The sequence below is a fragment of the Arachis hypogaea genome, chromosome 18 (assembly GCF_003086295.3).
Source record: "Arachis hypogaea cultivar Tifrunner chromosome 18, arahy.Tifrunner.gnm2.J5K5, whole genome shotgun sequence".
NCBI classification, from domain to species: domain Eukaryota; kingdom Viridiplantae; phylum Streptophyta; class Magnoliopsida; order Fabales; family Fabaceae; genus Arachis; species Arachis hypogaea.
The window spans coordinates 70177874-70194399 of record NC_092053.1 but is presented as its reverse complement, the minus strand read 5'-3'; the positions used below and the strand labels follow the sequence as shown (position 1 = coordinate 70194399).

The 16526-nt window shown below is 35.5% G+C and overlaps 1 protein-coding gene and 1 long non-coding RNA gene across 2 annotated transcripts; both read right to left on the bottom strand.

Moving 5' to 3' along the window:
• Positions 1–2030: 2030 nt before the first annotated feature.
• LOC112772958 (protein transport protein Sec61 subunit gamma-like) lies at positions 2031–2325 on the bottom strand. The gene is made up of 2 exons (XM_025817980.1): positions 2232–2325; positions 2031–2146 (listed from the first exon to the last, which is right to left on the bottom strand). The coding sequence occupies exons 1-2, from the start codon at positions 2323–2325 to the stop codon at positions 2031–2033; spliced, it is 210 nt and encodes a 69-aa protein (XP_025673765.1).
• A 1096-nt stretch (positions 2326–3421) lies between these two features.
• Positions 3422–4012, bottom strand: LOC112771735 (uncharacterized). Its single transcript, XR_011876331.1, has 2 exons — positions 3783–4012; positions 3422–3533 (listed from the first exon to the last, which is right to left on the bottom strand). It is a non-coding gene; the product is annotated as an uncharacterized lncRNA (long non-coding RNA).
• Positions 4013–16526: the final 12514 nt, after the last annotated feature.

Below are 16526 nucleotides of genomic sequence, written 5' to 3'. Positions count from 1 at the left end.
TACTTGGTTAGGGTGATGATTTCTTTTCCAAGAAAAATTATTTTTAGGGCACCCTACCAATTTGAAAAAAAAAATTTGTGACAAACTTGTTTGAAGAATGTATTTTGGAACATGGTTTTTGAGCTAAGAACACAAGCATGTGAGTTTTGAGCCAAATTGTGTGGTTACATCTATTAACCACTTATTTTCCATTCTTGTGTGCATTGTTCTTTTTCTATGATTGTAATCTTTAATTTGTTTGATTCTATATGTCCATCATTCCATGTATACATGCATTTATATGATTGAGGCTATCATTTCATTTAGCTTACTTACCCAAATAGCCTACCTTTCATCAACCATTTTTAGCCAATTTTGAGCCTATTTAATCGCTTTTGTTCTTAATGTTAGCACATCACTACCCCTACGTGAAAAAACAATAAATCTCCTTGATTTGGATCTTTGATTAGCTTAGGCTAGTGAGGGTGTGTATCGTTTGGATATGGGAGACTTGGGACATTGGTTGAGAGAAAAGTGTATTTTTGTATTTTTGTTAAAGATTTTTGGGAATTGGGTACATATTCATGCACCATATATAAAATCATATGGATTGATATGTTTGTACATACTTTAGAAAAAAAAATGATAAAGAAAAAGAAAAAGAACATATATATATATATATATAAAAGAAAAAAATATATATATATAGAAGAAAAAAAGAAAAAAAAAGAGAAAAAGAAATAAAAAGAGGACAAAAATGCCCCAAAGTAAAGTTCAATAAAAATCAATGCATATGGAATATGAATTACAGAGAATGCATGAGTATGTGAAAAAGTAGGAATCATGAGTAGCTAGGTTGTGTATTAGAATTGTATAGGTTGTTATATGTGTTAGGTGAGAGCTTAGGTTAATCAAAGATTCACACTATAAGAAAATAAGCTTTTTGCCACGCTTTAAAAGCGTGCCAATAGCTTTTCGCCACGCTTTTTGAGCTATCGGTACGCTTTTGAAAGGGTCACATCTGCCAGCGTGCCGGTTGCTCTATTGCCACGCTTTTGTAGATCTATCGGGACGCTTTCTTTTTGGCCATGCTTTCAAATCTTGCCACGCTTAAAAGCGTGGCCATAGGTGTTAATCTATCGGTACGCTTTTAAAGCGTACCGAAAAGTTCACATATCGCCACACTTTTGAGGGGTGCCAAGAAAGTTGGTTTTGGCTACGCTTTGAAAGCGTGCCGATAGAGCACATACAGCCACGCTTTTCAAAGCGTGGCCTATTCCTTTGTCAAATTAAAAAAAAAAAGAAAAAATTAGAATGCATAATAATAATTAAAAAATTACAGTTCTATCATAATTAAAAACAGAAAATTAGAAGGCATAAGAAATAATTTTTTATTTATTTACATTAATTATTTACATGCTATAATAATAATTTAAATTAAAACTGTAATGTTCCCAAAGATATGAAGGATGGAAAAACAAAAAGTGATATACAGCAGAACTATGATTAATAAAAAGTTGATGTGGGAGGAAGAACTCCTGCTACCATTTGCTTTAAAACACTCTGTGATTGTGGCTCTCATCATCCTGCAAATATGTATTAATTATAGACCTATTCTATTAATTTCAACATAAGCAAAAACAACACAAAAAAGTGAAGAACATACAAGTTTCAATAAAGTTCACTGGTATAATCAAAAGACATTGCTCCCTCTCTAATATCTAGAAAGAAGAAAATTGATTTGTAAATCTACCACACCCTCTCAATAATGAACTATGCACAGAACAGTAACTGTATGAAAGAACTTCATCTAAAGTAAATTTTCATAATTTCAAACCCTAATCTCAAGTAACAGTAAGAAAGCACAAAACCAACCACATTCTGAATACAATAAAACAACATTACAATTTCCCCCTTTTAAACTCCTTATTCATAGTTTCATAGCAAATTGCTGCACCACACTCAAACAACACATCAAGCTAAGCTATAAACACAACAATTTTTAAAAATTTCACAAATTTTTGAAAAATAAATAATTAGAAATCATATACCTAACCAGATCCGACGATGATGTTGTTAATGGGAATGAAGATGAGCTTGACGAAGAAGCCAATGAATCCCATAACCGTAATTCCAATTGCAGTACTAATAGCAACCTTGTAATATTCTACAAACGAAAAGGAAAAATTTAGATTCACAGCATCGTGATTCAACTCAAAATAATCATAATTAAATTAATAAAAAAAAGGTACCTTTGCCATCGGGTTTATGGCAACGCTTGATGAGCCTTACGCTGTCCTTGGAGAACCCTCTGGGAGGTTCGAACACTGAATCAATGGCGTCCATTGTCTGTCTTGTGCTTTCGAAACAAAAATTGAATTTCGACAAAGAGAGTCCATTCCTCAAGGAATATTCCTAAATAGGCAATAACATGCATCAAAGACAAATGGAAACCATATACCAAAAAACAGGAGAGATGATGATAAGCAGGGGGAATATAGAAGAGGAAAAAAAAAGTGCTAGCTATGGACACACAGAACAATAATTTGAAAGATATGGTAGAAATAAATATGAATCTAAAAAGAACAGATTAAGAAGTTTCAGCCACCCAAAATATTAATATTATGCAGAACAAATCAAAAAGCAAAACTGCAGCAGTCTGAAATTTAATCAATTTTATGCTGTCAGTCAGTCAATGGAAGAAACTTGCTAAAAGCTCAAGCTTATGAATTTTATATAGTATTTATATTTTTTGTCTTGTTTGTCGTACATTTTTCATGCTCCGATCTTTGATCTACCCTTACCACTAAGATTAAGACAAAACCAAGCCAATAAACTCTGGAAACTGCATCCTAAGAAGATGGAGCTCTCATCAATCTCTATGGTGTGAGCTCTTGAGAGAAGGATGAGAAATTGAGTGAAGGGAAACATAGAATTTGATGAAGGAGAGGAGAAAAAGGGAAGAAAAGAAGAATGAAGCTGATGTAAATTGGGAGAATGAACTCATCTACTGCGAATTAGTTACGTTGCTACTATTTACACAAGCTACACTCTACTGGAAGCTACTGGAAGACTAACTAATTTAGCTATCATTCTAACTAAATGAGCTGGCATAACTAACTAAATAACTAACCTGCAAAAATCAATGAGTTATGTCACACTCTCTTTCCAGTTTTATAATGTATCTCGAGAAATATGTTAAATTTTCTAAAACAGACATAGGTTATGAAATGGTTAGTGTATTGGTTTAGGATTAAATCAAAATTCTACATGATAATGCAACCTTATATTGGTATAATGGTATTAAATCAAGTTGTCACTCTGCTAGACAATTCATGTACCCAAGATTTTATGGATCATCATGGGAAAAGCAAACAGTATTTGATATCATAGAATTATACCCTCAGCTTTTTACATTAAAAGAACTTACCCTTCTTTTATAAAAGTTGAGATATACATCTTTTAGATTAATCCACTCCATAAAATATGGTGGAAGCTTTAGTTTTGACACCTGACACTGCTGAGGTACCTTTGTCTTCAAATCCCAATTTCCACTGCAAAAGCAAAAGGATTCCATGCAAAAACCAATCAAATTATTCAAGATATGTAAGATAGGAAATAATTCCAAGCTCAGTCTCTCCTTATAAATGAAGGGTTTAAATCTGAAACCACCATATACTACACACATATACTGCTAAATTCGAGATGCAGTAATAGAAACACATTAAACTAATATGAAGAAATGACACTACAAACGAGAAAATGTAAAAGTGGAAGAGGTGAACTTTGGAACTGAGTATTACCAAGTTACAAATGCTGCACCAACAAGGCTCCCACCTTTCCATAATTGACGTTGCATCAGCCAAGCTTCAAATTATTGAATAACTTCCTTGAAGGGTACCGCTGTGTCATGCCATACCCTAGAAAAAATTAAAAAGGTATTAGTGTGGCACACAATGTGGGCAGTAGCAACAGAGTTAATCCTTAGGTAAGCACTCTAAGGATATGACTTTTTGCAACCAGTCATCCTGAAATTAAAATCAGTCGATCATATTTCACGAATCTAATCCACTGTCAATCAAATATCAAATCATAGCAAAAACTACTCTCCTAAAATGTTTACAAGAAACCATAATGTACAGATGATAGTATGAAAGCAGTAGCACTGCATGAAGAGTTGTTCTACCTGCTTCTTAAACCTCATTTTATAGGAGAAACGAAAATGAGAAAAACTAAGAAGACTTTTACACAGATGACAAGCATGAACAATTGAACAACAAAAGAGATGGCAGGCAGAAAATAAACTGCATACCTGTCAACCCTAAAAATTCCATATTTCCCTTCAATGTATTCATTTATTCTTTGTTTACTCATTTCTGTGGGCCTCACAAACCTATTAAGTGAACATTGGAAAAGTAAAATTATAAACAGAACAAATCTTGAAAATGTTAATCCTCATATACACATAGTAACAGTTTAATTTTTAAATTCAGAATATAATAATTAAGAGGTCAAAGTATACTAAACTCAAATATGTTGCACGATGCACAAACCAGTTGTTACCCATGAGGATTGAAAGCTCAAGCACGTACTATTTTTGTTCAATGAATAACTATAAAGTGGCAGATCAAAACCTGTGGAAAATGTCTTCAACTTGCATTGTTTTAGCACTAATCATTAGAACCGAAAACTCAAGAATCTCAACCCTACCCTCTAAATCAAGCACAAGGAAAAAGTCAAAATTCTGAGAGCATATCTTGTGCCGCTCAGCAGATGCCACTTGAAGCTCCCTGGAGCAGTCATGATTGAACCTCTCAATGTGGACAGGATCATCCATCTGCAAATTTGGAGAAGCATAAACATCAACAAAACTACATATGTTTTACTCACACATAAAATTGACAGCAATACAATAGACATATGTTTTCAGCTTCTAAGCTGCAATTCTTATGATTCAGAACAAGAACACTGATAACAGTTCAGCTGATACTTTGCATTGTTAGGGACAGGGTAACCTTGTTTTCACTTCTGAAAATTTCAGCCCAAAAAGTGATTATATGGCACAAAAAAAATCACATCCAAACACCACATTCCTATTCATAATAAGCATCAAGAACCAAGATCCCTAAACCATTAAATCCCTCATCTTGGTGCCATGTCAGCATTGGAGACTTCATTTGGGAAAGCCCATAATGACATGATGGCACCAGGTTGAACAAGTGTGGGCTATAAAATATAATCATTCAAATCTACTGAGGTGACAAAGCAGCACTACTCTGAAGTGTGCTAAAAAGTAAAAAACCATACTCACTAAAATAATAAAATGTTAAGTAGTCTGTTTTAGTACTCAATTTGCTACTTTTTGTGATTAAACTACATGCAAGTCTTAGCGGTCCAAAATAGAGGAACAGAGAAATAGAGAATCAGAGGGAAGAAAGACTTACCAGTGTTTATGAGGGTCTGCGAGAGAGAGACCGCTGCGCTGAGGGAGTAGGAGGGCCAACGAGGGTTGTGTTGATGGGCGAGGGTTGAGAAACAGCAATAGGGTTCTACAGAGAGAGGGTCGGGTGCGTGGGTTAGACGAACGGCATGGGTGCGACGGTCATTGGCTTACACAGATGATGGCTGGGTGCGATGAAGATGAACGAGGGTTGAGAAAGGGTTCGACAGAGAGAGGGTCGGGTGCGAGGGTTAGAGGAAAGGCATGGGTGCGAAGGTCATTGGCTTAGAGAGATGAGGATGAAGGCGATGAAGGCGATGAACGGTCATGGGTGCGATGAAGGCGACGAACGATGAAGATGAGGATGATGTTGTTTCGTTAATGGAGATGTTGTTTGAGAATGAAGACGGCGCGGGTCACGTTTAGGGTTTTTTTTTGTGCCTGGTCACTTTTAATCAGTTAAAATTAGTGTGATGTTGTTTGAGGGATAAAATTGAAAACTAAGAAAAAAAAGTTAAGTGTGGAAAAAAATTGGGTGAGAAACTAAATTTGGGGGGAGGGAACTCTATCGGTACATTTTTTTGTGGGGTGCCAAAATAAATAGAATATGGGCACGCTTTAAAAAGGTGATCATTGAAATACAAACTAGCCACGTTTTTCAATCGTGCCGGTTTCTCTCCATGGGCACGCTTTTTAAGCGTGACAAAAAAAAGGGTGGCCAAATTTTTAATCAGTGGCACCCTCGTAAAAGCGTGTCGATTTCCCTCTATCGCCACGCTTTTCAAGCGTTACAGTAAAAAAGCGTGGCCAAATTTCAAGTAAGTGGGCACCCTCGTAAAAGCGTGCCGATTTCCCTCTATCTCCACGCTTTTCAAAAGTGGTAAAAAAAAGCGTGGCCAAATCACAAATTAGTGGCCACCCTCACAAAAGCGTGCCCATAGACCACTTTTCGGCATGCTTTAAAAGCGTGGCAAGAAAAAAGGGTGCCGATAGGACTTTTTTCTTGTAGTGTCAAATTTCAAGCTCACTTGACCAATTGCATCCCTACCTTTACCCTAGCCCCGTTACAACCTATGAACAAGTCCTCATGATGAATGTATGCATGCATTGAATACTTGTTGATTGTTAGATGAAAAACAAATCATAGAAAGCATGAGTAGAAGAGAATTGAGTGAATCGACCCTATACACTTGAGCGAGTAGAGCGGATACACTTCTGATGAGGGTTCGATGCTCAATTTCTTGTTCCCGGCTTTCATGAGCTTTCTTCTTGCAAGTCTATTTGAACTTCATTTCAATATTTGAATTGGTAGAATTTGTGAGTCATCATATGACCTTAGCCCTACTTGCTTATATATGTTCTTGGAGATTGATTTACTTTTAACCAAGTAGGTAGAAGCATTTTGCATTTAGTTGTATTCATATAGATAGGTGCATATAGTTTTTTTACATTGAATAAATGTTCATACCCCTTTTCTTGTCCTTCTTTATTCTTAGCATGAGGACATGCTTGGTTTAAGTGTGGGGAGATTTGATAAACCCCGATTTTGTGCTTAATTTGGGGGATTTTATCAACTTTTCCCACATTTATTCAATGAAATAGCATGGTTTTGCAATTCTCCCTTGATTTGTGCTTAAATGTGAAAACATGCTTTTTAGGGCCTAAAATTGGTGATTTGAATTCACTTTAATTCTATTCGATGCCTTGATATGTTTTTTTGAGTGATTTCAGGTCCATAAGGCAAGTATTGGATGGAAGAAGTGAGGAGAAAAGCATACAAAGTGGGAGAACTCATGAAGAAATGAAGGAACCGTAAAGTTGTCAAGCCTGACCTCTTCGCACTCAATCAACCATAACTTGAGCTATAGAGGTCCAAATGAGGTGGTTCTAGTTGTGTTGGAAAGCTAACATCCGGGGCTTCGAAATGATATAAAACTTGTCATATTTTCCTGACGTATAAAGGTGCGCACGTGCCATGTACGCGTGCACACCGATGGAGCACGTGGTTCACTAAAGTGAAATCGTGGCCGTCGATTTTGAAGCTCATTTTGGGCCCAATCCAACCCATTTCTGATGCTATTGAACCGAAGGATTGAGGGGGGAATGAACCAAGTAGTCATAGTTTAGTTGTCATCATGTTTTAGGATAGAATTCTAGAGAGAGAGGCTCTCTCATCTCTCTAGATTTAGGATTGAAATTAGGGTAGAGATAGGTTAATCACTCTCAAATTTCACTTTCAATTCTTGCTTTGATTTCAATTCTCTTTATATTTTAGTGTTCTATTGTCTTAATCTTCTTAGTTTCTCTTGTTAATTTCTTATTTTGCTCCCTTTTATGTTTATGAACATTGTTGGAACTTAATTTTCTTTAATGCAATTTTATGTTTCCAAGCTCTTATATGTTTATCTTAGTTGTTATTAGTGATTTCTTGCTTGTGGTAGTCATGGGTTTCACTAATTCTATCATTTTGTGATATTTACTTTTCTTGCACTCTAGGTGTTTGTTAAAATACTTTCACTAGTTTTTGAGTAGCTTTCTTTGCTCTTGGCCTAGGCTAAGGGAATTGAGTGACCTTGAGTCATTGGGTCTCATTGAATTGATGATTTGAGAACCTTTGGTGATCAATTTGATACTCATTGACACTAACCTACTACTAATCTAATTAGTAGATAGGTTGGAAGTTATGGGTTGATGTGATCAAGCCTATTTGACATACCTCAAGCTTAGGAGTAGATATTACGTACTTAAAGCTTTTGGAGGTAGACTTAATAGGTTGGCCTCTCATAATTGTCAATATTTAGTTTGTAGACAAGGATGGTAATCTCAATTACCTATGTCTAGCCAAGAGTATTTTCCCTTATTTTATTAGTTCTTGTTATTTTATTTTCTTGTCATTTAATTTCTTGCAACAATATAAAAATCAAACCCCTTTGTTCCTCCATAGCCAATAATCATTCATTTCATTGCAATTCCTTGTGAGACGACCCGGAGTTCAAATACTTTGGTTAATTCTTATTTGGGGTTTGTTATTTGTGACAACTCAAATTTTTGATTGGGAGGATTGTTTGTTGGTGTAGAACTATACTTGCAATGAGAATTAATTTTGAGAAATTCTATACCGACAAGACAAATTCTCTTCTATCAAACATCCACCAATGCTTGAATCTCCAATAAGCTCCATTCTTCAATTTTAATATCTTCAAGCTTTGATGGAGTTCTTCACAAACCATGATTTCCCAAATTTGAATTTCCTTGTGCGATCCGGGATCCCACACTTTGTTTTGATACCCGTCCTTAAATTGGTCATCATTATTCCATCCGGGTGGCATGACCTTAGAATTCTCAAAGAAGCTTCCAAATAACTTCCTAGACCCATGCAATTTGGTTCTCCATCAATCGTTACTATACAACTTTGAGCATGCAACCATCATGAACTTAGAGTGGTGTTTCCAACCACTACACAACTTTCTTCTACTTTTAACTCCACAAAGAGATCTAAGTTGACCATCATTTTCAATCAAACCCTATTCAAGTAAGAAAGTAAAGCTTAGGGATAACAATTTTACCCACTTGAATATTTTGTAGGATGGTGACTTAGGAAGGGGTGGTCCCAATGATCTTGCAAGCTCCACTCCCTTGTGCTCTTCCTTGACTATCTCTACTTATTCGCAAGCTTCTTCAATTTCAACCTTTTCCCTTTTATCACTTGGCTTGGAGTTGTCTTCAAGAACTTCATCTTGCCCAATGGGAGGTGATTTAATTTTGGATAGGAATTCATTGATGAATGAATCCATCTCTTGATCAACCTTTTCATATTTTTCAATTTTGATATACACCATTTCAACCTTTTCCTCTTAGTAGTTCTCTTCCAATTCACTCTCTTCTTCATTTCTCACCATGGGTATGGGAGGTTGTGCACATTCTTCTATAATTTCAACTTCATGTCCAATGGAAAAGGATTCAATTGTAGATAGAAATTCATCCATGATTGAATCTATCTCCTGATAAACCTCTCTCAAGTCTCCAACGATGACATGCCTTGGAGGTTGCGCATGCTCCTCAACATCAATATCAAGCTTCTTAGAAGAGTGCTCCATGATGCTACATTCCCATGGACTTTCAACATCTCCTAAATCTTCAACCACTTTTTCCTTTTCTTCAACAATCATGGCTTCCTCTAGTTGCTCCAGTACAAAATAATAACCCTCATTTCCCACTGGAGTTTCCAATCTCTCTTTCATGCTATGATCTTCAACAGATTCTTTACATGTGGCTACAGAAGCACCTTGAGTGTTCAAGCATTGGTAGGCTAAAGTATGCACTACCTTGGTCAAGTTAGTCACAAACTCTAGGGTGTTCCTTTGCATATCCGTTTGTCCTTGAAGTAGCAAGGTGAGAGAATCATCTATTGGGGCTTGGGGTGGATAAAAGGGTTCATTATTTTGGAGAGAGGATTCATAGTAGGAAGGTGGTTCTTCTTGATAAAGGTGTGGAGATGGTGAGTATTGAGGTGGTTCATGGTTGTAATCTTGATAAGGTTGTGGTGGTTCTAGAGGTTCTTGCTCATAATGGTTATGAGAATATGGTATGGGTGATTGGTCATATGATGGGTATGGGTTACAAGAAGATGCTTGGTATGAGAATGCTTGTGAGTATGGTTGAGGTTCATGTTGAGGATAAGAGTCATAGGCATATGATGGTGGTAATTGATTGTCACAAAAAGAGTCACCATAGCCATTGAATTGACATGCACTAGGATGTGAGTTATACCTATAAGTATCCAGAGGTTGTTGCCAATAGGGGTGATCAATTCCTTGAGGATCCTCCCATGTTGGAGTGTTCCATCCTTGGCACATGTTGTCATTAAAGTCCACATTTCCTACAAAATGGTGAGAACCAAACTCATAGCCAAAGTGAGAATTCATAGTGGAAAAGCAAAATAAAACTAACAAAAACTAGTAAACAAGCAAAAGATAAACCTATTCACATTATCCATATATATACAATAACCAATAACATAACACCATTGCAAATCCCCGGCAACGGCGCCATTTTGATTATTGGATTTTTGACGATTTAGAATTTTACAAATGAAATATTGTTGCAAGTATAGTTTCTAAACCAACAATAATCCTTTCATACAAAAATTTGTTTGTCACTAAAATAAACCCCTAAATTTATAAATCAAAGTGTTGAACCTCGGGTCGTTCTCCCTAGGAATTATGATAAAGTGTCTTGTTATTGGTTATGAGGTATATTTGGGGTTTTTGAGATAGGAGACAAGAAATGTAAAATGCAATAAAAATAAACTAACAACTATGAAAGCTCTTGGCAAGGTTATGAGAATTGGAAGTCCTATCCTTATTATCCTCCTCAATTGTGATGAGAATTGTCCATTACTACCACTTAGTTAACCTCTAACCATGGAGGAAAGTTAAGTGGATGAATCAACTTGATTCCACAAGTCCTAGCCAACTCCCAAGGGAAAGACTAGCTTTAGTGGTATCCAAATCAATTAGCAACTTCTAATTGTCAAGCAACAAAGGAATTAGATAATTCAAGAGTCACTAATTACTCTACCTAGGCCAAGAGGAACAAAATCTATACTAAAATCCAACCAAGCATTTCATCAAACACTTGGAAGGCACAAAAGAAAAGCATAGTAAATTGACAACAAGAATGAAATCTAACAACAATTATTGCAAGGAATTAACAACAACAATCAAAAGAAATACAATTATTATGAATTACCTCTAATTGAATTGAAGGAGAGTAGAAGGAACGAGAGTAGATCTATAACAAAGTATAGGAACAACATAAAGGAAATTACAACAAAGAATAGAAGAATGATGAATGTTACAACAAGGATTGAGAAACAAAAGTAGAAGAAAGCATGAATTAAACCCTAGATCTAAGAACTAAACCTAATCCTAATCCTAATCCCAGAGAGAAGTGAGAGCTTCTTCCAGGCACGAGTTCTTCTTTAAAAATCACGTGCAGCCTTCGGCGCATATGCGTACAGCGCGCGTACGCGTCCATGGAGCTTTCTGCAATCCACGCATAGGTGCATAGTGCGCGCGCGCGTCCATGGGCATTTTCCAAATCTTTGGCTTTTCATGATTTCTCTACTTTGCATGCTTTCCTCTTCACTCCCTTGATCCATTCCTAGCCTTTTCAACCTGAAATCACTTAAAAAACAAATCAAGGCAACTAGTGGAATTAAAGGTGAATTAAAATCAACAATTAAGGACCTAGAAAGCATGTTTTCACACATAAGCATAAATTGGGAGACAATCATGAAACCATGCTATTTTATTGAATAAATGTGGGTAAAAGGTGGTAAAATCCCCTAAAATCAATACAAGATAAACCCTAAGTATGGGGTTTATCATCCATATATATGAAGTGTATAATATTTTATGAATTCCCTATTTTTTGTTGAAAAAAATATAAATTTTATTGAACATTTCAAACTATATATACACACGACAAAACTATTTTATTCAAAATCAGCTCTTGGAAATTGGAAGCATGACACAGTTTTTGTCAGTGTGTGATGGACTTGTTGAGCAGTTCAACTGCAACTTTAACTCTCCATTTTTCCTTTTCACGGATCTTATATTAATAACTTCACAAAATATATACGAATAATGCATCACTATTTCACTACACCAAGGACTGAGATAAAATCTATATCTTATCTATAATTTCCATAAATCATTTAATACATGGATTAATTTTGGAATCTTTATAAAAAAACCTATAAACAAACCTAAAATGCTTTAATTCTAGTAATAATTTTAATTTTTAATTTACTATTCACCTGCAAAATGCTTTTCCATAAATCTGATAATAAAATTTGTTGATTAAATATTTATATTTTTAATTTTAAAAAATTCCCTCCTAAAATTTTATATAGCAACTGCAGGATTGCAAAAGTATTATTATTGTTTGCATTGAGCAAGATTGAAGGCAAAAATTTTTGGTTAAGATCTTCCAAGCAGTTTTTGTCAAAAACGTTGATCGTGTCATGGTAAGGTACAATGCATACTTTAATTCTTTTGTTTTGTTAGTTTTGAAGTTGCAATTTAACTTATTATATTTGTACTATAAATTCTATGTTTTTCTTTATTTGTTTTACCTCAATGGGTTTCTAGATAATTACTTCCAAGACTAGGAACTATTTCTCAACCTAATTACAAGGTTTTGAAGTCCTTTTCATTGCCCATTCCCTTTATAGCGAATAACACCTTTCCTCTTCTAGTCTTGTTATCTTCACTTTGCGACCCCTTATAAATTTTTCTACTAAAAAATTTAATAATTATCGATTAGGTTTTGTGATATGCCAAAGGATTGGATGGATCTACCGAGGTATAGCGAAGAGTATATCAATGGTGTTATTAGTTTTTTAGACTTTGCATACTCCGAGGGAGAACCGGACGGACGAAAAATTCAATGTCCTTGTAAGAGGTGTTGTAACATTAATTGGTATAGAAGAGATGTAGTATTTGACGATTTAGTAGCCGACGGATTTGTTAAGGGATATAGAACATGGATTAATCATGGGGAGTGGACAATCCCGATGGCGGTTGACGATGACACGGATGATGAACAAGGTGCACGCGATGACATCGAGGGACTGCTTAATGATGCATTTGGAGATGTACCTCATGCTGAGGGTGTTACTGTAGGTTAAAATGAAGAGGCTAAAAAGTTTTACAATTTAATAGCTGGGGCAAGTCAAGAGTTATAGTCGGGTTCCAAAAAATTTTCTACATTATCTTTTACCATCCATCTTTACTTGTTAAAGTGTTTGCACGGTTGGAGCAATGCCTCCTTCACTTCACTTCTTGAGCTATTGAAAGAGGCAATACCTGACATTAACATACCTTCATCTTTCCATAAGACAAAGGCTATGATAAGAGATTTAGGTCTGGATTATAAAAAATTGATGATTGTCCTAATGATTGCCTCCTATATAGAAAAGAACTAAAGGATGAAAAATATTATCGTGTGTGTGGAACTTCTTGATATACTAAAAATTATAGTGATATTAGCGAGAACCAACCTGACAAGAAAGGTCGTCCTATTCCTGCAAAGACTCTGAGATACTTTCCTATAATTCCAAGATTTCAGAGATTATTTATGTGCTCAAAGACGGCAGCTAGTCTGAGGTGGCATGATGAAGAGCGCGTCAAAAATGGGACGTTAAAGCATCCTGCTGATGGCTTGGCATGGAAGAACCTTGATAAAATAGATGAAGAATTTGCAAAAGAATCACGCAATATTAGACTAGGCTTGTCTAGTGTTCGGTTCAACCCATTTCATAGCATGAACATTTCTTGGAGCATGTGGCCTATGATGTTGATGGTATATGGTAGTGAGGATTAGTGTCTATCTAGATTTTTCATAAATTAGAATTATATTCGTTGCAAGTATAGTCTAGACTAACAATTAATTTCCAAACCAAATGTTTAAATTCAAATCAAATAACCGAGAGTAAGAGTATTTCAACCTCGGGTCGTTCTCCCTAGGACGCAATTGAAAGTGTTTCTCTTTTGGTTGTTAAGGGGACAAAAGGGGTGTTGCTAATCAAAGAGCTAAAGATTAAAAGAACTAAGCAATAAAAAAAACTAAGCAATGAGCAAATTTGGGGATTAATGCAAGTAAAGAGAAAATGAGATCAAAACTAGTGAAAATGCAAGGAATGCAATAAAGAGCCTTGACTTGGGAATAAGAATCCAAGGAATCCTATCATCGCCATAACCACAACTATGGTAATTATGATGAGTCAATCTCGCCTAGTCAACCCCAACTATCGAGGAGTAAGTCAAGCAAGCATAATTGACCTTAATCCATAAGTCTTAGCTAACTTACCAAACTAGTTGATAAAAAGCTAGCGTCAATGGAAACAAGAGTCAACTAACAACCCAAGAATTACCACTAAATGTCCGACATTATGACTCTAGTACCCTAGGAACTCAAACCACAAGCCAAGGTGGGAAAATCTACTCAAAATCTAAGGTTGGCATTTTCACAAACACCTTGTATGCAATAAGGTAAAACATGGAAAATTGCAAAGCAAAATGGAAAACTATAACCAATTATCAACAAAACCAAACATAAACAAGCAATCAAACATAAAGGAAGCATGAAACATAAAATTCATTAATCAAAACTTCAACAAACACAAAATTGCAAATATGAACAAGTAACTTTAACTAAACGGAAATGAAAGTAAAGACAATATAATTAAAGAGGAAATTTAGAGTACTTACAATTGAAGAAGTAAAAATCCAAAATCAAAACTTGCTATAAAATGCTACAATGGAAATTGATAAATGAAACTTTAAGAGAGCAATGCTACACTACTCCTACTCCTACTCCTAATTACTCCTTAAAACTATCTAAGTGAGCTCCCCCCTTGACAAGTGTTGAATTCTCCTTTATATAGCACTCCAAAATAGTATTTCAGCCTTCCAAAAATGAGCCAAGGGCCTCCAAATTCGCACAGCACGTGTTTCATTAATGCAATCACGTGCAGGAACCTGTGCGGATGCATAGACGTGTGCGTCCGCACACTCGGCTAAAAATTAACTGTGCGTACACACAGGTGCGTACGCACGCACACATGGAAATTCTCGCTTGTGCGTACGCATGCAGGGCTATGCACACGCACACTTCGCTGTGTGTGCTTTTTCTTGTTTTCTTCATGTTTTCTCCCTTGTACATGCTTTCCTCGACTTTTGGCTATCCATTCTTGCCTCCAAGGCCTAAAATCACTCACAAACCATATCTCGGCATTGAACGACACAAAAGTGAAATTAAAAATCACTAATCTAAGCATTAAAATGCATGTTTTCACATTTAGAATCAAATTAGGGATCAAACACAAAAGTATGCTATTTTGGTGCTTAAGTGTGAGTTCATGTGCTAGAATCCATTCAAATTGAGTCAAAATATACCATCAAACATGGACTCATCAATTCCCCCACACTTAAACAATAGCATGTCCTCATGCTAAACTAACAAGGAGAATGATCAAAGGGGTAATCAACTTATTAAATGTAACTACCTATATGCATGCAAGTATATTATATACTATCTATATCTATATATCTATCTATAGTATCTATATGAAATTGGTGAAAACAAACAATCAAGTTCCCAAGTAAGTATGGAAAAATAGGGCTAAGCAAGGAGATAATCCAATGCATCCAAAATCTAAAGAATTGATTCAACTTATCAAAGTGAAGCAACTTGCAAGAATACATGATAAGGAGTATGGAAACATAGAGTTGAGTAATTGAACCCTCAGTAGGTGTGTATACACTTTATCACTCGGTGTTTAGGGTTTCACTCACTCAAGTCTCTTCTAATCATGCTTTCAAGGAATTGCTTTTCATCTAACAATCAACAACAAGTGATAAATGTAAGCAATTATCATGAGGACTTCATATGGTTGTAATGGGGTTAGGATAAAGGTGGGATAGATATGGCTAAGTGGACTAAAATAGTTGAATCCTTGATTAGTTTAAGTCATCCACATCAACCTATATCAACCAAATCAACACAAAATGCAATCCTAACCTTCCATCAATTCTTTTGCACAAACACTCACGTATGGCTTATCATTCACATCACATATGCATTTCTTATTCATTTTTCTTTTCTTCGGGATAACTTTCATCCCCTTTTTATGATGACGATGTTTTTTTTTTTTTTTTTTGAAATGAAATGCATATGGTTCTAGTAGCTCATACATGAGTGCACCCATTTTCCAAAATTTTTCAATGAAATCCCCAAATTAAATATTTTCATTTACTACCAATCTTTTCCAAAATTTTCCCCATACTTAGATGATACACACTTCTCCAACCTAAGTTAATCAAGGATACAATCCAAGGTAAGACATGATTTTCCACTTAAGGTTGTGATGTGGTGATATTACAAACAATGGGGTCAATTAAGGCTCAAAAGGGTTTAACAATGGTAAATGCACAGGGTAGGCTATATAGGAAAAGTAAGCTTCTAAACAAAGATGGCCTCAATCATGCTCAATGAAATTCAAAATATCAATCATTGGAAATAAATAATTAAGCAAAAC